This window comes from Callospermophilus lateralis, chromosome 1 (genome assembly GCF_048772815.1).
Source record: "Callospermophilus lateralis isolate mCalLat2 chromosome 1, mCalLat2.hap1, whole genome shotgun sequence".
In the NCBI taxonomy this organism is placed as follows: Eukaryota; Metazoa; Chordata; class Mammalia; order Rodentia; family Sciuridae; genus Callospermophilus; species Callospermophilus lateralis.
The window spans coordinates 207,862,418-207,887,040 of NC_135305.1; the positions used below are offsets into that span (position 1 = coordinate 207,862,418).

At 43.1% G+C, this 24,623-nt stretch overlaps 1 protein-coding gene across 2 annotated transcripts; it reads right to left on the minus strand.

Moving 5' to 3' along the window:
- Positions 1 to 1,538: 1,538 nt before the first annotated feature.
- On the minus strand, positions 1,539 to 23,155 carry Elp6 (elongator acetyltransferase complex subunit 6). Of its 2 annotated transcripts, XM_076869965.2 has the most exons (7): positions 23,003 to 23,155; positions 19,830 to 19,908; positions 18,051 to 18,121; positions 13,632 to 13,750; positions 10,150 to 10,354; positions 7,104 to 7,250; positions 1,539 to 4,837 (listed from the first exon to the last, which is right to left on the minus strand). In XM_076869965.2, the coding sequence occupies exons 1-7, from the start codon at positions 23,054 to 23,056 to the stop codon at positions 4,709 to 4,711; spliced, it is 804 nt and encodes a 267-aa protein (XP_076726080.1). In that variant the 5' UTR covers positions 23,057 to 23,155; the 3' UTR covers positions 1,539 to 4,708. The 2 variants fall into 2 exon arrangements, with proteins under 2 accessions (XP_076726080.1, XP_076726087.1); XM_076869972.2 differs by lacking the exon at positions 18,051 to 18,121.
- Between the last annotated feature and the right edge of the window lie 1,468 nt (positions 23,156 to 24,623).

Genomic DNA, 24,623 nt, shown 5'->3' on the forward strand with positions numbered 1-24,623 from the left:
GGCACATATCTGTAATCCCAGGGACTCAGGAGGCTGAAGTAGGCCAATCTCAACAAATTGACGAGGTCGTACACAAACCTATCTCAAAAAATAAAAAGGTCTGGTGATATAGTTGAGTAGTTAAGCACACCTGTATTAAATCCCTAGTATCAAACACACACACATATATATGCTTGCCAGCAAGCGATGTGGTGAGCCCTTCTTTTACCTCTTGTTCACCCCTACATCAATCACTCTCTCCAAGAATGATCCCTTAAATACCATCATCATCAGTCAACAGTGGTACACTCCCATAATCCCAGCTACTCTGCACTCTGAGGCAGGAGGATAGAAAGTTTGATCTGTCCCCTCAGAAATGATCTCATTTCCCTATCACCAGTTCTTTTTTCTCTCTCTCCACTGCCTCTTTTCTCTTGGCAAATATAGTGTATATGTGTGCATATGTGTGCATGTGTGTGTGTGAGAGAGAGAGAGAGAGAAAGAAATGCTGGGGCCAAACACAGGGCTTCAAAGATGCTAAGCAAGTGCTCTGCCACTGAGCTACACCCCCAGCCCTGCCCACTTTTTAACTTTTTTTTTTTTTTGGTGGTACTGGGGATTGAAACCAGGGACTCTCTACCACTGAGCGACATCCCCAGCCCTTTTTATTTTTTAATTTGAGACAGGGTCTCACTGAGTTGCCAGTCTGGCCTCAAACTTGCATCTTACTGCCTCAGTTTCCCAGTCACTGGGGTTACAATTATGTGCCACTGAGGCTGGCAAATTTTTAGGTTTCTGATTGAAAGTATTATGACCTTGCAGGATTGAATCCCAACCTTTTTACAGCCAATTTCCTAAAAAGAATGTGGTTCTAAACTTAGCTCACAACAAAATCACCTAGGGAATAAAGTTAAATCAGAGTCCTTCTGAGCCCTGGGCTCAGTCTTCTCTCCAGAGAGAGTCAGGAGGAGCCTTGAAACAACCTCCAAGGCAGGGATTTAGCCAGACTCTTCTGTTACACACACACCATCTAACCATTCCACCAAACCTGCGTTTGCATGTGACTGGACACTCACCTTCAAAAACAAAAGCCTGGCCTGGTGTGGTGGCACATGCTGGTAATCCAGTGACTCTGGAGGCTGAGGAAGGAGGATCACAAGTTCAAGGCGTGGCCCTGAGAAACTTAGTGAGACCCTATCTCAAAAAATAAAAGGGCTGAGGATATATGGCTTAGTGATTAAGTACCTCTCAGTTCAATCCCCAGTAACAAAATAAATAAATAAATAAAATAAGAGCCTCCAAGACTGGTAAGCACTTGGCTAACTAACTTTGTGCTTTGAAGCACCAGGAACAACCCACTCAATTTCCTCAGAGTCCTCTGGAACCTCTGGGGAAATGAAGCTTATGGGCTCCTGGTAAATCTGTCATAGAATGTATTCCCTCTCTTCTCATAGAGTAGAATGAAATGGCCATGACTTTAAGGATTCTCTCAATATTTTATTATAACAGCATACAGAACAGCTGAAGGAACTACCCAGTGACCAAGCATATACCCAGGCTCTACAACTGTGAATGTTAGTATCTCATATCTCCCTGAAACATTTATTGCTTTATCCACTTATCAATCCATCTTATTTTTAAGATGTTACTTTTTATATGTAATATTCACATAGAACAGCTCCATTTAGCCCCAACTGGCCCAAGCTCAGCCTTACTTCAGATTGTTGCCCTCAAGAAACATAAATTCAAAAATTTTAAAAACTAATGGAGGGCTGGGCTGTGGCTCAGTGGCAGAGCACTTGCCTGGCATGTGTAAAGTACTGGGTTTGATTCTCAGCACCGCATATCAATCAATAAAGTAAAGGTCCACTGACAACTAAAACATTAAAAAAAAAAACAAAAAACACAACTAATGGAGGGGATGGGGTTGTGGCTCAGCAGTAGCACACTTATCTGGTATGTGTGGGGCACTGGGTTCAACTCTGAGTATCACATTTAAATAAATAAATAAAATAAAGATCTATCAACAATTTAAAAAACTTAAAAAAAAAACCAAAAAACTAGTGGAGCCTGGAAATCATCAAGAAATGACGATAATTCCCAAGTACTTCAGCTTCTACCCTGTGCCTATTCTTAAGTCTGTTCTTGCCAGTTGTGGTGACACACAGCTGTAATCCAAGTGACTCGGGAGGCTGAGATAGGAAGAGCGCAAGTCCAAGACCAATCTCAACCCAGGCCCAAAGCAACTTAGCACGATGCTGTCTCAAAAAAAAAGGTTGGGGATGTAGCTTAGTGGTAAAGCACCAATGCGTGAAATCCCCAGCACCAATAAATGAAATATCTAATCCCAATCCCATAGACAATCTTGAAAAACAGAGAATGGTGTATTTCACAAATGCAGAAGCATTCCCCTAGAGAAGGAAGATATGCCCAAGTTCATTCAGGATTGACCAGGTGGCGTCAGTCAGTCTGGGACCCAAGACTCCAAGTTACAGCCTCTTGCCCAGCTGTCTGGCCTGTCATGAACAGACAAGGGTGTTTCATCATGATATGGGGCCGCCTCTGCAATCACTTGCATTTGGTCTCGTGTTCACCATGAATTAAGTATGAGTAATAGCAGTTGGCAATATGATAAAGTGGAAAAGGCTGCTACAGGGTCAGACTCCTAGTATTCAAATTCTAGTTCTGACACAAACAGCAGCTCCATGACCAAGAGGGTTGACTTTGCCTCAGGGGATTGACTTAGAAGTCAAGACCCAGGCTGCAACCAAGAACACCACTGTGTGGCTGTAGAAAAAAATTAAACCAGAGGGTAAACACATAAAATGTCTCTATTCCAATAAATGGGAGCCACTCTAATAGCCATAATACAGTCACTAAAAAAGAAACTTTATAAAATCTCAATGATGAATTCATACTCAAGTTCCTATCATATATCAGACAGCAAGGATATAAGAAGTTAACTCCCTGCAATAGAGATCTCTTCTTTTGTGTGGCAGTACTTTCAAACCCAGGGCCTCACACGTGCTAGGCAAGTACTATACCACTGAGTTACCTTATTTTATTTTGAGACAGGGTCTCACCAAGTTGCTCAGGCTGGCCTCAAACTTGGGATCCTCCTGCCCTAGCCTCAAGTGTACAATTCACAATAGGTATATGTGGAACCAACCTAGATGCCCTTCAGTAGATGAATGGATTTAAAAAATGTGGCATATATACACAATGGAATATTACTCAGCAATAAGAGAATAAAATCATGGCATTTGCAGGTAAATGGATGGAGTTAGAGAAGATAATGCTAAGTGAAGTTAGCCAATCCCAAAAAAACAAATGCCGAATATTTTATTTGATATAAGGAGGCTGATTCATAGTGGGATAGGGAGCGGGAGCATGGGAGAAACAGACAAACTCTAGATAGGACAGAGGGATTGGAGGGGAAGGGAGTGGGCATGGGGTAATTAATGATGGTGGAATGTGATGATTATTACTATCCAAAGTACAGATATAAAGACACGAATTGGTGTGAATATACTATGTATACAACAAGAAATATGAAAAATTGTGCTCTATATATGTAATAAGGATTGCAATGCATTCTGCTGTCATGTATAAATTAAAAAAAAAAAAAAAAAAGAATTTAAACTTGGGCTAGGGGCTGGGGATGTGGCTCAAGCGGTAGCACGCTCGCCTGGCATGCGTGCGGCCCGGGTTCGATCCTCAGTGCCACATACAAACAAAGATGTTGTGTCTGCCAAAAAACTTAAAAATAAATATTAAAAAATTCTCTCTCTCCCTCTCTCTCTCTCTTTAAAAAAAAAAAAAAAAAAAAAAAACTTGGGCTAGGGTTGTGGCTCAGCGGTAGAATGCTGGCCTAGCACGTGCGAGGCCCTGGGTTTGATCCTCTGCACCACATAAGAATAAATAAATAAAATAAAGATATTGTGTCCAACTACAACTAAAAAATAAATATTTTTTAAAAAAGAATTTAACCTTTACTTCATTTACTTTTATTTATTTATTTTTAATGTGGTATACTGAGGATTGAACCCAGTGCCTCAAACATGCTAGGTAAGTGCTCTACCACTGAGCTACAGCCCCAGCCCCAAGTTAAATGCTTTAATGTGAACCTTTATTTTATTTATTTATGGTCTAGGGGATTGAACTCAGCAAAAGTGAGGTGCTAAGCAACTTTGTGAGATTCTGTCTCAACTTTAAAAAACAAAATAAGGCTGGAGATGTGGCTCAATGGTTCAGTGTCCCTGGGTTCAATCCCCAGTACAAAAAAAAAAAAACAACTTAAAAGAGACAACCCCCAGGAAGCCCCAGTGTAGGAACTCACTTTATTCCAGCCACAGTTGTCCTAGTTGTCACTCTGGACACCTGCCATTCAGGTTATCACCTGATAGCACACTGAATCCACTTTGACTCTAAAAGACATAACCCAAAATGAGCAGGTAGGGCTATAGTGTATTTACATGGAAAGCTCCAAAGTGCCTTTTGCTGGAGTTTAATATCCAGCCTCACTCAGGGTCATGGATCTTCACTCTGTTTTCTGAACAGGGCCCAGAGGAACAAAGGCACACACAACATCACAGCCCCTCCCTGGTGAAGGGAGCTGCCAGTCCAACCTGAAACAGTATGACAAAGGCAGAAGACCCCATCCTGTGGGGCTGCTTTGTCTTCCACATCCCAAATAGTCCAAAGGAGCCTTGGTTGCTCCTAAATCAGGTCACAGAATAGCAGGAGACATTCCTTTGGCAAAAAAGGACACACTCTTATCCTGTATCTTGTATTGGTAAGTGAGGCTCCGATCCCGCTGGGCTGTGGGCTTCAATGGTCTCCGCCAAAGGATCCTTAGCTGCAGAGAGGGAGAAGAATGAAAGAGGGGCAAGGGAGAAGAATGAAAGAGGGGCAGCCACAAGTACCACAAGTATCCGTTTGTTTCACTGTGAACCTTGCTCAGCCACTTTGTGCCCTCTTATTGAGATTTCTATGGGATCTTAGTCAGACGAGCCATACAGTAATGGGACCAATGACTTTTTTTTTGGAAGGGGAGTAGTGGTACCAAAGTTTGAACCCAGGGGTGTTTAACTAATTAGCCACATCCCCAGCCCTTTGTTTAAAGTTTTTAAATTTTTTAATTTTGAGATAGGGTCTTGCTAAGTTGCTTGGGCCTCACTAAGTTGCTAAGACTGGCTTCAAACTTGTGATCCTTCTGCCTTAGCCTCCTGAGCCACTGGGATTTAAGATGTGTGCCATCGCACCTAATAGGACCAACATTTTTTTTTTTATTATTTATTCTTTTTAGATATATATGACAGTAGAGTATATTTTGACATATCATACATACATGGAATACATCTTCCCATCTTTGTGGTTATACATGATGTGGAGTTACACTACTAGTGTATTCATATAAGAACACAGGAAAGGGGTTGGGGATGTGGCTCAGTGGTAGAGCACTTGCCTACCATGTGAGGCACAGGTTCAGTTCTCAGCACCACATATAAATAAATAAATAGCCAGGCGCGGTGGCACACACCTATAATCCCAGCAGCTCGGGAGGCTGAGACTGGAGGATCTTGAGTTCAAAGCCAGCCTCAGCAATGATGAGGTGCTAAGCAACTCAGTGAGACCCTGCCTCTACCTAAAATACAAAATAGGGCTGGGGATATGACTCAGTGGTTGTTTGTCCCTGAGTTCAATCCCCAGCACCAATAAATAAATAAATAAACAGTAAAGGTCCACTGACTTTTTTATATTCATAAAAGACCTGTGCTTTAAAAAAAACAAAGAACATAAGAAAGTTATGTCCAATTCATTCTGTTGTCTTTCCTATTCTCATTCCCCCTCTCTGGGACCAACTTTTAAAATAAACTTATTGCCAGCTAACTAAAATAAAAGGTTTCCCCCTCCAATACAATAGTAATATTTGCTTATTACAGAAAATGTGAAAGCAAAAGAAAAAAGATGGAAAAAAAATCCCCCAGAGAAAAACTATACAAGTATATTTACGCATTTCCATTTTTTAAATTTTTTTTTTAGTTTTTCGGTGGACACATCTTTCATTTTTATTTTTTTATGTGGTGCTGAGGATGGAACCCAGTGCCCCACACATGCCAGGCGAATGTATACCACTTGAGCCACATCCCCAGTCCCTCCATTTGGTTTTTTTTTCTATTCATGGTTTTGTACTTGTTGGTTAGAATAACTTTGAAAATCAACACACTAGAATTTGTACAATCAACACAGAAGTTCAGAAAGACTGGACATTTATTCTTTGCATGTTTTTTTTTTGGGGGGGGGTTTGTTTTGTGGTATCAGGATTGACCAAATATATGCTATGCAAGTGTTTTACCACTGAGCTACATCCCCAGTCCTAGGCATTTATTCTGATAATTTCACTGACTTGAAAGGAACCACAGGTACCCCACAGAACCCTCTCATGCTGTGTCACAGGTACCAACACAGCATTTCTGGACTTGCTCCTTTGCTGAAATCTACCAGATTTTGCTCTGAATGACTCTGGGCCAAGGAGAATGGCTGCTGGGTCAAGAGTGGTCAACAGGAAGATAACTGGAAGCTGTGGTGGAGGCCCACAGATGATTCCAACAGAGAAGTTGAGAAAGGTGCAGAACCACAGCAGCCCATTTGAAGGGGCAAAGGCTGGCTTCCCTCCTAGCTTCTGCTCAAGTACTGCACTCTGGCAGAGGCTGCAGTGGGGATGGGAGCAATGCCAGTCCATGGCTAAGGGCTCCCTAAGTCTTCATTTTCAGAGGAACAGTTTTAGCCTGAATAAGTAGAGCAATTTTGCTATTACTTGATATCACAGCCCCTACAATTCACTCTAGACAGCTGTCTCCTTTTTAGCAGAGCTCCACTTTGTTCACAAAAGAGACCACTGTGGAAAATGTGCCCTGCCTCATGAGGCTGAGCACCATCTAGCACAGGTCACTGACTTGCACTGACACAGCTTCTGAGGTTTCCCTTCCATCTGAAGGAATGTCCCAGGCCTAGATATTCCTCCCTCAGACCTGACAATCTCACCTGTACAGTCTGGATTCACAAGCACAGGGCCAAACAGCCCACTGCCCAGTGAACCCCTAACCCCAATGCCTACATACCTGTCCATGTACATCCTTGCAGAAACCAGTAGCCAGGCCCTCAGCTCTCAGGATTAGGTGGCTCTGATGACTGAGGCCATTCAGCAGGATGTCATTCTCCTCATCTTCAGCATCTCCACTATCATGTACCAGGGCCACCACATTTCCCTGCATCAGACACAGACAGAAAATTACTGCTTACTGAAAGGGACATGAAGGTCAAGGAACACCAGGCTCTCAGTGTCTCCACCCCTGTGTATCCTCTCACAGATCATCCTCCCTGTACACTGCTGTAGCTACAGTCAGCCCCTTAGCAGGAAGGACTCCTGCTGGGCTGGAGAACCCTAATTCTAATAATCCACTGGACACAGTCACCAGCAAGCCCAGCCTATACTTCCAGCTCAATTCATCTAAAATCAAGCTCACCCTATAGTCGTCAAAATTAATTCAGTGTCCTCAATTCCTGAACATGTTAACAAGTGCCACCATCTGCCAGGCCCCAATTCATCCAGTCAACAAGTTTCCAGAGTACTTACTGTGTACCAGACACCACAATAGAGTTAAGAGATATAGGCTCTGCAGGATGACAAGTCCAAGAGAGAGGGAATAATGGTTGCTGGGGAACACAAAGGAGACACATCCTGTCTAGATCAGAGGAGGGGCCAAGTGATGAGCACATCTGACCTGAGTTTTAAAGGGCAAGTAGGAGTTAGCCAAGCAGAAATGACGGGGAAGAATGGATGTGGTGGTATGCATCTGCGATGGGATTCCAGCAATTCTGAAGGCTGAGGCAAAAGGATTACAAGTTCGAGAACAACCTGGGCAATGTAGGGAAACTTTGCCTCAAAACAGAAAATAAAAAGGGTTGGAGTTGTAGCTCAGTGGCAGAGCATTTACTCAGCATGCTCCAGGCCTTGGGTTTGATTGAGCCCCCTTCATTACTTCAGAAAAGAAAAAGAAAAAAAAAAGTGAAAGCTGAGGGTTGGACACACAGCTCAGTAGGTTTAGCATGCACTTGGGTTCCATCCCCAGTACTACCAAAAGGAAAAAAGAGAAAAGTGATGGCTTAGATAATAAATTCTTTCAAAGGAATTCTGTCCAGTTGTATTGTTTTTTTGAATATCAAACATACTGACACTGTGTGTTATTTAATGAAAAAAGAAATCCCCAAGAGTGTGGGTGGCAGATTACCAGTAATGTGAAGGAAAATACAGGGAGACAAATCACATATAAAAATGTTCACAATTGGGCTGGGGTTGTGGCTCAGTGGTATAGTGCTTGCCTAGTACACTTGAGGCACTGGGTTCGATCCTCAGCACCACATAAAGATACTGTGTCCACTTACAACTAAAAAATAAATATTAAAAAAAAATGTTCACAATTACATAGACTCTCCAGGAAAATAGACATTGGAGGGAGAAAGACAATTACTTTTCACTAAAGTACTCTTTTTTGCGGGGAGGTACAGGGAATTGAACCTGGGGCACTTGGCCACTGAACCGCATCCCCAGTCCTAGTTTGTATTTTATTTAGAGACAGGGTCTTACTGAGTCACTTAGCACCTCGTCATGCTGAGGCTGGCTTTGAACTCTGTGATCCTCCGTCTTAGCCTCTGGAGCCGCTAGGATTCCAAGCATGTGCCACGATACCCAGCTAAAAGCATTCTTTATACAGTTTCTTTCTTTCTTTTCTTTTTCTTTTTTTTTTAAACTAAACCTGTTTCACTTTTTGAACTAAAAGAAGTAATTTTTACAAAAAGAGAGTAACAATAGAACACAGAGCTAGCTGAGATGCAGAAGGTGACTTTTACTACCTCCTTCACTCTCCCCTCCACCTTCACAGTAGTACCTTAGTTCCTGTGACTGAGGCAGGACAGCCTCAGTAGCTCCCAAAACACAGCTCCCAGGGAGGCTTCTGTACACAGGTGGTGTTCCACATGCTCTGCTAGATATCCTTACCAGCACTAACTCACTCAGCTCCTCTCTCACTACTTCATACTCTCAGCCAGATGGGGCCACACCAATGTCCACAGGTTCTTAGAGCTCCATAGCTCTTCTTAAGGGTGACTGCCATATTAGAGAGTGTGCTGGTGTATACAAGCTTCACCTCACTCAACTCCAGCAGTCAGGTATCAGTGAGGTAGGTGGTTGGTTTACAATCACTGTTAAATATCTCTATTAAGGCAAAATCTCTAGTTTTGCCTCATCAATAAAGATATCTTATATCCTATACTTTATTACACTTTAAATTTGTTATTGTACTGAGAATTTAATCCAGGGCCTCATGCTTGCTAGGCAAGCACTCTACCAATAAGCTAATTTACCAGCCCTTTTTATTTTTATTTTTTATACCTTTATTTTGTTAATTTTTTATGTGGTGCTGGGGATCAAACCCAGTGCCTCACATGTGCTAGGCAAGCACTCTACCACTGAGCTATTAAATTAAATTAAATTACCCAGGCTGCCCTCAAACTCATGAACCTCTAGCCTCAGTCTCCCAAATAACTGGAATTACAGGCATGTGCCTGGTGCACTTTATAATTTTTAAAGCAGTTTAGTGTGAAACCCTGGGCTCAATCTCCAGTACCCCACCCACAAAAAAGAACATATAAAGCAATTTATACTCTTTATCTGAGCAGACATTCAAAATATATGAAGAAATAATACATCCCAGGACTGTGCCACATGTGACCAGTCCCACTGAACACAGTGCTGTCATTCCTTTTACTTTTTTTAATATTTATTTTTTAGTTTTAGGAGGACACAATATCTTTATTTTTATGTGCTGCTGAGGACTGAACCCAGTGCCTCATGCATGCTAGGCAAGCGCTCTACCTCTGAGCCCCAACCCCAGCCCCCTGATCATTCCTTTTATTTTGAAGGATTTACTTTTTAGCAATGGCAATAGGGGAAAACAGGGTGGGTAAACCATGAATTCTAGGCCTACCGGAGGAAAGGGAAATCAAACCCTAAGCAAATAAAAAGATCACTGCAAGCAAATGAGTCCAGACCTGTCTGGACTCTTTAGAGGTCACAGGTGGCAGCACAGAGAGTAGTTCTATTAGTACCTTTAGCTCCTGGCACACAGTGGCTCTGCAGTAGTGGATGAAATCCAGCACGGCCACTGCCCCCAAGCCTAGGCTCAGCAACACACTGAGGTCATCCACCAGCAGCACTGGACACCTCCAGGTAGTAGCCTCCCCATTATCCACAGGTTTCAAGGCCTCCTGTACAAACTGATACAATGGTTCCAAGTTCCCAGCGCTGGCCTCCCTGGAGAAACAAGACAAAAGTCACCAGAGCTCATTTTTTCTACAAATATTTATGTGGGACCAAATGGCACTAGCAAAGTGCCAGAAGAGACCAAGAACTATATCACAGTTCTTGGCAATCTGGAAAAGAAAAGGTATGCTCGTGTGAAGGTTTTACTCCAATTCAAATACTTCCTGCAGCCTAGTAGGTATAACACACTGTTAGAAACTGGGGAACACAAAATGAATAACTGCTGGGTGCCTTAAAAGATACCATACAGGGCTGGGGATATAGTTAGGCTCGTAGAGGGCTTGCCTCACATGCACAAGACCCTGGGTTCAATCTCCAGCACCACAAAAAAAAAAAAAAAAAAAGATACCATACAGGGGCTGAGGTTGTGGCTCAGTAGTAAAGCACTTGCCTAGCACATGTGAGGCACTGGGTTGGATCCTTAGCACCACATAAAACTAAAACAAAGGTGTTGTGTCCAGCTACAACTAAAAACAAAGTAGCATGTAAAGAAAAAAAAAAAAAAAGACACCATGGTGGCACAAACCTATAATCCCAGCTGCTCGGGAGGCTGAGGCAAGAGGATCCAGCCTTAGGCAAAAGTGAGGTGCTAAGCAACTCAGTGAGACCCTGTCTCTAAATAAAATACAAAATAGGTCTGGAGATGTGGCTCAGTGATTAAGTGCCCCTGAGTTCAATCCTTGGTACCCGTCCCGCAAAAAAAGAGACACACCATACAAGCTAGGTGCAGTGGTGCCCTTAGCTACTTGGGGAGAAGAGGCAGAAGGATCACAAGTTCAAGGCCAGCCTCAGCAACTTAGTGAGACCTTATCTCAAAATTAAAAATATTAAGAGCTGGGGATGGAGCTCATTGACAGAGTGCCCTGAGATTCAATCGTCAGTATCCCCAGCGCCCCCCCCCCAAAAAAAAAAGAAGAAGAAAGAAAAAGAGAATATAGTTTCTCAACCCAAGAGTTTATTATACATCCAGGCTGGGCACATTGGTGCATATCTGTAATCCCACCAGCTCAGGAGGCTGAGGAAGGAGGATGCCAAGTTCAAAGCCAGCCTCAGCAATTTAGTGAGGCCCCAAACAACTCAGCAAGACCCTGTCTCTAAATAAAATATAAAAAGGACTGGGGATGTGGCTCAGTCCTTAAACACCTCTGATACAAAAGAAAAAGAGAGAGAGAGTTTATGGGCTGGGGTTGTAGCTCAGGTCTAGTATACTTGCTTAGCATAGATGAGGCACTGGGCTCAATCCTTAGCACCACATAAAACAAATAAATAAAAAATAAAGGTTAAATTCTAAAAAAAAGAGTTCATGACATCTGGAAGATTAGATTAAGCAGACAAAGAATTCCTAGGAGGTCATGTTGCTGTAAAAAGTTAAACAGGCCAGGTGCAGTGGTGTAGACCTATAATACTAACTACTTGGGAGGCTGAGGTAGGAGGATTCTAAGTTCAAGAATGGCCTCAGTCACTTAGTGAGAATCTGTCACAAAATAAAAAATTAAAAAGTATCTAGAGCTGGGGATGTGGCTCAAGCGGTAGTGCGCTCGCCTGCCATGTGTGCGGCCCGAGTTCGATCCTCAGCACCACAAAGATGTTGTGTCCGCCGAAAACTGAAAAATAAATATTAAAATTTATAAAAAAAAAAAGTATCTAGAAATGTAGCTCAGTGGTATAGTGTCCTCAGGTTCAATCCCTAGTACTAAAGGAAAAAAAAAAATTGTTTGATAGCAATTCTGGTGCTTTGGTGGCAAAGGATAGTGGTCTAAGAGCTGTTTCTAAGCATAACAGATCTGACCTGTTTATGACACAAGCTAACCCATCTCCTTCTGAATGCCCCAGCAGTCAACTCCCAGCAATGAGTAGAGGAATAAAGTCCAGGGCCTCATGTTCCAGGGCTGAGCTCTTGGCATTGGGTTATCTTCCCTAACAATGAAGCAACTCCCCACACCTTGGGATCAGGTGTAACTAGCCCTTACATTCAGATGAAGAAACCAGGATTAGAGGTACTAAGGAATGTGTTCAAGATCACAGATGGAGTCAGGGAATATAGTCTTCTAGTCCACTGTATAAGGGGATACCTGAAAGAAGGAGGCAGTGGGGAGAGTTCATATGAACTCCTGATCAGAAGTAGGAAAACCAATCTGAGATCTGTGATTTTTTAAAATTAATTATTTTAGTAGTACAGGGAATTAAACCCAGGGGCACTTTATCACTGAGCTCTATCCCTATCCCTTTTTAATTTTGAGACAGGGTGTCACTAAGTTGCTCAAGTTGGCCTTGAATTACAATCCTCCTGCCTCAGCCTTCCAAGTTGCTGGGATTACAGGCCTGCACGATGGCACCCATGTAGACCTGTGATGTTGGATACCAAACCAGGTGATGACAAATTTTTTCTTAGAAGAGACAGATAATAAATAGAGAGTAGATACTAAATATTTAGAATTGTGGGTCACATGGCCCTTGTCCCAACTATGCACTATCACCATAGATCAAAATAGCCAAAAACAATATACAAACAAAATTTTAAAAAAAATGGCTAGCCAAAGGCCCTCAGTTTGCTGATCCTTGTAGCAAGGAAAGAATAAAGCAAAGTTGTACATGCAATGGCTCTGAGCCAGGGTTTGAAAAACAGCAAAGCATGTTGTTCTGCCATACTCCCAGCAAATGATGCTTTCTGTATGTAGCCTTTGGGACAACTATGTTACCTTGGAACCATGATGAGAGCCATGCACATTCTTTTTGCTACCAAGGATTGAACAGGGGCATTTAACTACTGAGCCACATCCCCAGCCCTTTTTCAAATTTTATTTAGAGACAAGGTCTCATTGAGTTGGGCCTTGCTAAATTGCTGAGGTTTTATGGGGCTGGGGATGTGGCTCAAGTGGTAGCGCGCTCGCCTGGCATGCGTGCGGCCCGGGTTCGATCCTCAGCACCACATACAAACAAAGATGTTGTGTCCGCCGAGAACTAAAAAATAAATATTAAAAAATTCTATCTCTCTCTCTTTCTCCCTCCCCCACTCTCTCTCTCTCCCACTCTCTCTTTAAAAAAAAATAAAAATAAAAAAAATAAATTGCTGAGGTTTGTTTTGAAATCACAATCTTCTTGCCTTAGCCTCTCAAGCTGCTGGGATTACAAGTGAGCCATGTGCTTTCTGATAATGCTGCGACACCAGGTGAAGTGTCAGATCCCAGAAGCTAGTTCTGCCTCCTACACAAGAAGGAATCACACAGCAAACCTTTCCTGGGTCCACCTGTCAGGTATGCACTCTGACCTGAGAAAATGCAGCGGGTGTGTCTCCTCCTGAGCCTGGAAGAAGACATCCACTGAAGACTTGAGACCCTCAAGGAATACAAGCTGCCCACGTTCCCGTGCCATGGTCAGACTGACACCCTAAAGATGAGAAAAAGAACAGTGAATTACTGTGCCTTATAGAGGAACCCTTTAGAGAGGCTAGATGTAGCTCATAAGAAGGTTCAAAACACATTCCAAACCCTGCAAATGTGAACATGTCTAATTATTTTTTTTGACCATGGCACTTGCCCATTAAGCCACATCCCCAGCCCTATTTTGTATTTTATTTAGAGACAAGGTCTCACTGAGTTGCTTAGTGCCTTGCTTTTGCTGAGGCTGGCTTTGAATTTGCAATCCTCCAGTCTCAGCCTCCCAACTGCTGGGATTGCAGGTGCGCAGCCCTCTTTCTCTATATATATTTTTTAAACATGCTGTCATTTTTTTAATACCTTTATTTTGTGTATTTATTTATTTATTTTTATGTGGTGTTGGGGATCAAATCCAATGCCTCATGCATGCTAGGCAAGTGCTCTACCACTGAGCCACAACCCCAGCCCCCTGTCTACTCTTAATACAAGCCCATACTTTCTTGCCCCTGGGCATTCCCAGCTCACAATCCTCATTCTGTTTTCAGACAGGCGTTTCCATTTAATTGCCACATTTTTAAGAACTTACATTATTTTGCTTAAACACATAAACACACACACACACACACACACACACAAATTTTATGATTAAGCCATATTGATATTTTTGGTTTTTAACTTTCTTTCTTTGAAATGGTCTCTTTAGGTTGCCTAGGCTAGCCTTGAACACCTTAGCCTCCCAAATTGCTGGGATTATAGGTATGTGCCACCATGTCCAGATGAGAATTTACTCATAAAGAGTTCTTACTGTATTTCAGGGAGATTGACAGTTGCAGTTTATGAGTTGTATCTTTTTTTTTTAGGTACTAGGGATTAACTCAGAAGCACTTGACCACTGAGCCATATCCCTAGCCCTATTTATATTTTATTTAGAGATAGGGTTCTCACTGAGTTGCTTAGTGCCTTGCTTTTGCTGAAGCTGGCTTTGAACTCCGGATCCTCCTGCCTCAGCCTCCTGAGCTGCTGGAATTACAGCAGCAGTGGCTATGAGTTGTATCTTTTTTTTTCTTGTACTGGGAATTGAATCCAGGGACACATTACCACTGAGTTACAGCCCTAGCCCTTTTTATTTTCTTATTTTGAAACAGTCTTGCTAAATTGTTAAGGCTGGCCTTGAACTTATGACCCTTCTGCCTCAGCCTCCTGAATTGCTGGGATTACAGGTGTGCCACCTCATCTGGCTTAGTTGTGTTCTTTAAAAATTTCAGAACCTTGGGCTGGGGTTGAGCTCAGTGGTAGAGTACTTGCCTAGCATGTGTGAGGCACTGGGTTTGATTCTCAGCACCACATATAAGTAAATTAATCAAATAAAGGTCCATCAATAACTAAATTAAATAAATAAATAAATTCAGACTTTGAGATCACATGCCACTGATGCAGGAAAAAGAGCCAGATGAAACCAAAAGCCTGGCCCTTTTGCCTGCATCATCATTTTCCAGACTTTGACCATTCACCTATTGTCTTATTATTCACTTAACGCTGATTTTAATTGTGATTTTGTGTGTGTGATGCTGGGGACTGAATGTAGTGCCTTGTGCATGAGAGGCAAGCATTCTATCTATGGAGCTATATCCCTAGCCCTGTGCTTATTGCCTAGCATGTGTGAAGCACTGGGTTCGATTCTTAGCACCACATATAAATAAATAAAAATAAAGGTACATTGACAACTAAAATTATATATATATATAACTTTATATTACTATGGTTAATTAAAAACCGATATTGAGCCAGCATGGTGGTACATGCCTGTGATCCCAGTGGTTCAGAAGGATGAGGCAGGAGGATTGTAGGTTCAAAACCAGTCTCAGCAATTTAGTGAAACCCTGTCTCAAAATAAAAAATAAGGGGGCTGGGGATGTGGCTCAAGTGGTAGCGCGCTCGCCTGGCATGCGTGCGGCCCGGGTTCGATCCTCAGCACCACATACAAACAAAGATGTTGTGTCTGCCGAAAACAAACAAACAAAATAAATATTAATTTAAAAAATAAATAAATAAAAAATAAGGGGCTGGGGTTGTGGCTCAGTGGTAGAGCACTCACCTAGTATGTGTGAAGCCCTGGGTTCAATCCTCAACACCACATAAAAATAAATATATTAAATAAAGGTTATAAATAAATAAATAGATAAATAGGGATGGGGTACAGGGTGGGGATGAGGTAGAGGGTGGGGATGGGGTAGAGGGTGGGGATGGGGTATAGGGTGGGGATGGGGTACATGGTGGCACAGGCCTATAATCCAAGCAGTTCGTGGGGCTGAGGCAGGAGTATCATGAGTTCAAAGCCAGCCAGCAATTTAGCGAAGCCTTAAGCAACTCAGTGAGACCCCGTCTCTAAATAAAATATAAAAAAGGATGGGCTGGGGATGTAGCTCAAGCGGTAGCGCGCTCGCCCGGCATGCGTGCGGCCCAGGTTCAATCCTCAGCACCACATACAAATGAAGATGTTGTGTCCACCGAAAACTAGAAAATAAATATTGAAAAAATCTCTCTCTCTCTCTTTAAAAAAAAAAAAGGACTGAAGATGTGGCTCCATGGTCAAGCGCCCCTGGGCTTAGCTCAATCTCTGGTACCAAAATAAACATACGCTATTGAGAGCTTAGGGTGCTTCCCCAGCATTCAATTTCTAGCACTGCAAAAAAAAAAAAAAAAAAAAAGAAAAAGAAAGAGGGCTGGGGATGTGGCTCAAGCGGTAGCGCGCTCGCCTGGCATGCGTGCAGCCCGGGTTCCATCCTCAGCACCACATACAAACAAAGATGTTGTGTCCACTGAAAACTAAAAAATAAATATTAAAAATATTCACTCTCTCTCTCTCTCTCTCACTCTCTTTAAAAAAAAAAAAAAAAGAAAGAAAGAAAGAGGGAGGAGGGAGGGAGGGAGGGAGGGAAAACAAAGGAAAAGAAAAGAAAAAGGCAGATCCCTGGGCCTGATTTCAGACTTCCAGAATGAGGGGAGGGCCCAGGATCTGCATTTCAATGAACACACAGGGATGATGCTGCATACTAAATACACACTCCCTACTCCACCTGTGCAGAAACAGATCACATGGGAAGACTTTCCCAGGCCCTAAACCAGGTTTCAACTGCTCATTCACATACCAAACATCAAGTACCCTTCACCATCCCACAAATTTTGTGGTTCTACAGCTGCGCAAACACACACAAAACACAGACTCCTGATCCTCACTTTGCTCTGGCTCACTACCAGTCTACTTATATAAATGCAGTAAGATGCCACAAGCATGGAAGCTCACTCTAAGTGCCAAGTGCTGGGCATGCCATTCCTGCTGGGCTGATGACCACTCAAAGGTGAAAGGAAAATGGCCAATCTGGATGTGAGCGTGCACAGCCTGCTCATCCTGAAGCAGAGGCTGAGGCCTGAGACATGCCTCAGTGACCTGTAATGCAATGCTAGTCCCAACAGGGCTGCTCTCCCAGAGCTCATGCCCTCACCTCCAACACAGGAGTTTCTTCCTTCTCTAGAGGACAGGAAGAAGTTGCCCTCCTCTTACCCTTCATTTGTTTCTCCCAAACACAGAAAAGGCAGTGACTTGGCCTAACAGTAAGACTGGCATTTTAAAGATCACTGTGGGACTGGGAATGTGGCTCAGTGCCAGAGGGCTTGTGTATGTGTGAGGCCTTGGGTTCAATACTTAGCACTGCAGAAAAAAAGAAAAAAAAAAAAGTAGGTGGCCTGGTTCCTTCCCTCTTCAAGACTGAAATGGACCCTTCAGTCCTCTTCAGTTCCCATGCTCAGGGAGTACGTACAGCTGGTCACAGATTATAGATCATGGCTCCAGCTAGGGGAGGAAGTCCACTGGTCTCTTGGCTATGCTATTCTCATCTGACTATATCTGATGTAGGTGAGGGTCAGGCAACAAAAAGCACCTCTCCCCACATTTGGGTCTCAAGTCCTAGACGGTGATAAAGTAGGAAGCAACTAACTTGGCAAGAGACCAATCTGTGATCTCCAACCCAGCAGGACCAAGATGAAAGCTCACAGTGAGAAGGAGAAACCTTTTAGTAGAAGTATCTGATTAACTGACATCCACAAACAACAAGTCCAACATTTCCTTAGATGGAACCCAGAGATTCAGTACATGATAGGCAAGCACTCTACCACTGAGCCACATCCCCAGTCCCCTTCTTTACTAAATTCTCTACAACCCGAACAGGAAAGTCCATTCTTAGCCCACATTCATACATGCATGGCATACAATCTCACTCAGGAACCGCACCATGGAGGTCTAAAATATTTACCAGCTTCTGTCCCACGATATTATAGTGACTGAAAGACTGGACAAGTGCCACAAAGCAGACTTTACAGTTAGCTAGAAAAGAAAACAAATCGACTTTTAATAACTCCCCTGCTTATAATCCATCCCACACTTCATACCTCTGGAAACAAAAGCACTGAGGCAGATCTAAATATCCAGAGGAGGCCTTGCAGCCTGACACACCTAATTTGCATCTAAGATGCACTTTTCCTCATATTTAACAGTTATGCCTTAATTCACTGCTTCTGAGATGTATTTCTGTTCAATTACTTTTGTCTTATTAGAAAGTGTGTCTTTTTCAACTTTTTTCTTTTCTGTTTACTCTTGATATACAGGATTGTAATTAATTTTTTACTTTTCTGGTACTGAGGATTGAGCCAAGGGCTGCTTGATCACTGTGCTACATGCTCAGCACTTTTTATTTTGAGACAGGATCTCATTAAGTTGCTTATGGTTTCAGTAAGTTGTTGAGGCTGGCCTTGAACTTGCAATCCTCCTACCTCAGCTACCCAAGGCTCTGAGACTACAGGCATGCACCACAGTGCCCAGCACATTTTTTAAACTAGTCTTATATCCAACACAAAATACAAGGACCACAAGGTTGCCAGCTACCTGACTAACTATAATAATCCTAATTTATCTGTAGATTCCATTGCTTTTTCTTTCTTTTTATATTTATTTTTTTTAATTGTAGTTGGACACGATATCTTTATCTTATTTATTTTTATGTGGTGCTGAGGATTGAACCTGGGGCCTCACACATGCTAGGCAAGTGCTCTACCACTGAGCCACAATCCCAGCCCGATTCTGTTGCTTTTTCTGCGCTGACAATCCCATCATCTGAAAGAAAATCACTTTCGAAGTTGTAAATTATTATTTACTTTATATCCTGGCCTGGCACAGGAGAATCCACTGATAAATAAATTTCTTTTTCTTTAGGTTATTTTCTCTTTCTAGTCTACTTCCAAATGTGAACTACAGGTATTCTTTAGGAAGCAACTACTGCCAGGGAAAAGTGTCAATGGGGTCAAGTACCCAGAGACCTAAAACACACAAGGATTTAGAAACAATTAAGTCAGGAAGCTACAGAAGGACCTCGATGAGATAGTGTCTGCACAGCACCTGGAGAAGGGGAAGGCAGGACATGGTTACAGTAAGCACATGCCACTCTTTGAAAGAGGGAACAGATGGCCCAGTAATCTGTTCCTAATAAAAAAAAGTCCCTAGTTACTCAGACACCAAAGCCCTGGTTATTTATACTTGCGTTTCTAGGAATTGAATTTAGGACCTCACACATGCAAGACCCATTCTCTACCATGGAGCTATAGCCCCATGGTTAATAAATGCCTTTTATCTTGTGCTTGTGGGCAAGTGTTCGCTTGGAAAACAAAGGAAAAGAAAAGAAAAAGGCAGATCCCTGGGCCTGATTTCCCAGGTTTAGGGCCTGGGAAAGTCTTCCCATGTGATCTGTTTCTGCACAGGTGGAGTAGGGAGTGTGTATAGGTAAGTGTTCCACCACTAAGTTAAAATTCTGAGCCTTTTATTTATTTATTTTTATTATTTTGTAATAAAAAAAAGTGCCCAGGATGGCCTAGTACTTTTGATCCTCATGCCTTAGCCTCCGGAGTAGCTGGGACTATAGGTGTGTGTCAATCAATGCTCTTCCCATTGCTTCCTCAAAGTTTTTCTTACTCTTCTTCTCCTTCTTTTTTCTTTTCTTTTTTTGCCTTAGGTTTTTTTACAGAATTAATGAGAGTCATACCTTTGAGGTAGAAGGAAAGAAAATGGTGGACAAGGAAACTGCCATCTGTCTTGGCATCACAGAGTAAAGTCAGTTTTCCCTAAAAGTTAAGAGGACACAAAAAGGTGAATTAGACTTCCTGAAAAGAGATCAGCCCAGTGTAGAAATATTGGTCTCTCCTAAATTTCTCCACCTAGACACCTAGAATTTTGGGGTTTTTCTAGTACTTGGGATTGAAACCAGGGACACACTTTACCACTGAGCTACATCCCTAACCCTTTTTAAATTTTTAAGACAGTTTTGCTAAATTGTCGAGGGTCTTGCTAAGTGGCTGAGGCTGGCTTGAACTTGCAATGCTCCTGCCTTATTCTCCAGAGTTGCTGAGATTACAGGTATGCACCACCAATGCCTGGCTAGAAAATGTATTTTTAAATAATATGCTAAACTTACCCCAAATTGAAGAAAATAAATCACAATTATGGGGGAAAGTTATGAGTATTAGGTAACTTATGACGGGCAAGCATATCTCAGCCTCCACTTTCCCAAAGCAAAACACAGAATAAAATTCCTCTCTTTCCATTCCTCACTTTAGTAACTCAGGCACCAGTCTTGGGGAGAACCAAATCCTTAGCAAAGGAAGTGCTGACCATCAGATGCCAATCAATCAGATTGCAGGACAGGAAAGGACCTTCAAAAAGATCTTCTGACATAACCTCTTCCCTATTTCTAATTCTAATGTCAATTCTGTCTGTGAGGTGGGGAAGAGGGGAAGAAATAGCTGTTTACAGAGACCAGCAATTACATAGTTCTCTTGGTGGCCTGCTTCAAATGGGGTTCAAATCTTGGAGTGTCTTTGGAAATACCTCTAAAGATGGCTTCTGCAGAGCCTGGCTGCCCTACCCCAGACAACTCTAGTTCTGTCAATGACAGGGAACATCAGGATCAAGTGGTATCACACATGCCATCTTCAAACTGTGTGACTTTAGGCAAGTGCCTAACTTCTCTGGGCTTTAGTTTTTTCACTTATAAAATATAAGTAACCTTGAGGGTTACCCCCTCCCCAATGCTTTCATTTCCTGGTGCCATTTCAAACCTCACTCTGGTCCAGGGTGAGGACTTCAGAAGTGCTCTAGTAACTGGCAAAGTACCCAGCGCCATCTGGAGGCTTAAACACATGAGAATTGCTGGGCAACCAAAATCCATAAGCATCTACTGAAACTACAATTTGCTGGACACTATCTGGTATCATGGCTGCCTGTGATAGGGGACAGATGTGAGCAGTGAAAATATAAGGTTAAAGGCATAATTCTCTAAACTGGGCCCCCTATACTGACCCCTAAATGCTTTTTTTTTTTTTTTACATTTTTTTTTTTAGTTGTCAATGAACCTTTATTTATTTATATGCTGAGAATCAAACCTAGTGCCACACATATGGTAGGCAAGCGCTCTACCACTGAGCCACAACCCAGCTCCCAAATACTTTCTTTTAAAAAGCAACTTACCTGCAGCCCTGCCTGGCTTAAGTGACAGGATATGTCACTTCAGTAAACTATCTGTTATCTGCAGGAGAAATGCAGTTCCAAAGTAATTCTGATAAGAAAAACATAAGTTATCCTATAGCGGTCATTTTTGTGACCCTTTCACAGACAAGTTCCCCCAACTCAGGGAGATAAAAATAACCCCCCTAACCATAAAATCTTTAAGAACAGGTTCCAATCAGAATCATTCAGCATGGGCCAAAGTGACTTAGAGTTGGCATGGCAGTATGGACTTGAAAGTCTGATGTCCAGGCTAGGGCTGCAGCTCAATGGCAGAGTGCTTGCCTAGCATGTGTGAGGCACTAGTTTCCATGCTTAGCACATTAAAAAAATAAATAAACAAACATAATAAAGGCTGGCTGTCCATCTACAACTACAAAAAAATTAAAAATAAAAATAAATAAAATAAATAACAAGTCTGATGTCATCCTACTGTCAAAAGTCAAGAAGTGGCCCTGGGCCAGGACTCTGGAAACTTCCCTGGGTCCCGCAATAAAACTAGAGGGCAGGGGCTGGGGTTGTGGCTCAATGGTAGAGTGCTCACCTAGCACATGTGAGGCCCTGGGTTCGATCCTCAGCACCACATAAAAATAAATAAATAAAATAAAGATATTGTGCACAACTACAACTAAAAAATAAATAAATAAATATATATATATATATATATATATATATATATATATTAAAAAAAAACAACTGGAGGGCGGAGAGGCATGCCGTCCCTCTTAAAAAGACCCACTCTCTCCCCTTTCTCCTTTCCCATTCCTTCTAATAAACTCAAGCCTGTTACTCTGGACAACATGTCTGAAATCTTTTTGACTCGATCACAAGAATTGCGGGGGGGTGGGGGTGGGGGGGTGGCGCGCGTAGTTTGCGCTGCCTCAATTCCCAGAAGGCCTCAGCTCTTTAACACCTGGAGAAACCAACCACTTCATTAGGAAGATCGAGGTTATGGATTAAGTCAGATGTGTTCTTGGAAAAGGTAGGTCTGCATTAAAATTAAAATATTCCCAGGTGTCGCGGAGTGTGAGAAGGGTGGAATAAACAGTGGCTAGGCTGTGGCGCCGCAGGCTGGCTTTGAACAACCCTTTGAAGACCCTACTAGACACCACAGGAGACAGGTACTGCCGCGTTCTAGGCAACTGCCGAGCGCTCCAGGACAAAGTAGGACTCTTCTCTCAAACTCCTTTGCATGGGCTGGGGTTGTGGCCCAGTGGCAGAGCACTTGTCGAGCATGTGTGAGGCACAGGGTTCGATTCTCAGCACCACATATAAATTAATTAATTAATTAATTAAAGGTCTATCAACAACTAAAACATTAAAAAAAAAACAAAAACTCTGCAATCTCTCTTGGGCGCCAGGGACCCCATCCCAGTGAGCGCACAAAAGTCTCCCCAATATATGTCTATAAACTTAAGCCAACCCGACCGTCCGATAAGCTTTTAAGGGCTGGCACGGCCTTTAAGGGCGGAGGGACAGTCAAGAAGCTCTTTTCCCCCGGGCTCAAGCTCAGGAACAGGCCTCTCCACAGTACAACACCCAGGATCCAGGCACAGACCGTCCGCGTGCCTCCCCCAACGTGCGCCCCACGTCCCGGATGCAGTCTTCCGTCACGCTCCCAGGACCCGCCCCCTTCCGGGCCGCCCGACCTCTTACCTGCTCCACCCCGGCAAGGGTGGTGTTCAGAAGGTTATTAAGTTCCGGGAACATTCCAAGCTCCGGTGACTAGAGCTCTGGGTGAGAAACCGGTGCTGCGGAGGCTCCGGAGTACGAAGAACAACACACACCCGCGATTACACTGTTGCGCGATGCGCGCGCAAACGCAACGCCACTCCTGGGAACTCTATCGCAGCCAATAGACGGGCGCCTCGGCGGGCCGCTGTGGGCGCACGCGCGGAAAGCGCGTTGCTCCTGGGGAGGCGGAGCACTGTGCCATAGCTGCTGGTCTGCGGCTCTAATGGTTTCTGGTCTCTCGTCTCCCATGCCCTCCTTGCTCCGTGCCTGGCCTTCGCTAACTCCATGGTCGAGACGTGCCCTTACCCAACTAGAGCACGTCATGCTAAGTGAAATGAGCCAATCGCCCAAAACCAAAGGCTGAATGTTTTGTCTGTTAAGCGGATGCTGAGCCATAGTGAGGGGAGTGGGAACTTTGGATTGTGCGGAGGGGAGTGGGGGCGGGGGTCGGTGGGGATGGGAAGGACGGTAGAATGAGAGACTTTATTACCTACATACATGTATGATTACAGTACTGGTGTGACTCTGCACCATGTACAGCCAGAGGAATGAGACGTTGAGCTCCATTTGTGTACAAGGTGTCAAAACGCATTCTACTGTCATGTATAACTAATTAGAGCAAAATTTTTAAAAAAGGAGACCAGTAGAATAGAAGAAGGGGATGGGGGAGGGAGGGGAAGGAAAGAGGAGGTACTGGAGAATGAAATAGATCAAATTATACTGTTTAATTGTCGGCACGTATGGATATATTATTTTACACACACACACACACACACACACACACCCCAAAAAAAGGAAATGTGCCCTTGCTCCTCAGGGTCTTTGTACAGAAATTAACTTTTTACCCGAAATTAATTTGATTTACCTGGCATTGTGGACACGTCTGTAATCCCATGTACTCCTGAGGCTGAGATAGAAGGATGGCAAGTTGGCAAGTTGGAAGCCTGCTGGGCCAATTTAGGGATGAAGTAGAGGAAACAGGTAATCATAGTAGGGGTAAAATGGTGAGAGTGCATAAGGAGGATGGATGTCGGAACCACCATTTGAGGTATGCTCCAGCACGTCAAACAACAACATGTTTCCTAAAAGGGACAAAAGACTCCTTCTTTGGGGGGGGGGGGGCGGCAACTCGTAGTTCAGTCTAACACAAAAAACAATTAAAATTTCTAGGACAGTTTCAAGGAGTCAACTTCCCCACCTGTGCCTTTAAAAAAAAAAAAAAAAAAGGATACCAAGAGACCCTAGTGGCACTCTTGCCTCAACCATACTCTCCATTGGGAGCTTTCTTACACTTCAAAACCTTAACCTCCTTAATAAGTTTCTGCTTGCTTGCTTATCTCCACGTCCGCGTGTGCATTCTTCACCTCCCTGGAACACAGAGGGATCCTGATTTCTACCAATAAAACCGAGATCCTGTCTCAATGAAATAAAATAAAAAGGACTGGGACTGTAGCTCAGTGGTAAAGTACCCCAAAGTTCATTCCCAGTACTGGGAGGAGATTCAGCTGATTTAAAAATCCCCACCTCCTTCAAGTCTTTCTTC

Excerpts from the sequence above, each read along its gene's own strand:
- Elp6 (XM_076869965.2), bottom strand. The coding sequence starts at position 23,056 with ATGTTCCCGGAACTTAATAACCTTCTGAACACCACCCTTGCCGGGGTG. Across the intron at positions 7,251-10,149 it reads CTGTGTGCCAGGAGCTAAAG|GGAAATGTGGTGGCCCTGGT; the intron begins GTACTAATAGAA and ends TGTCTGATGCAG. Across the intron at positions 4,838-7,103 it reads GCAAGGATGTACATGGACAG|CTAAGGATCCTTTGGCGGAG; the intron begins GTATGTAGGCAT and ends CCCTCTCTGCAG.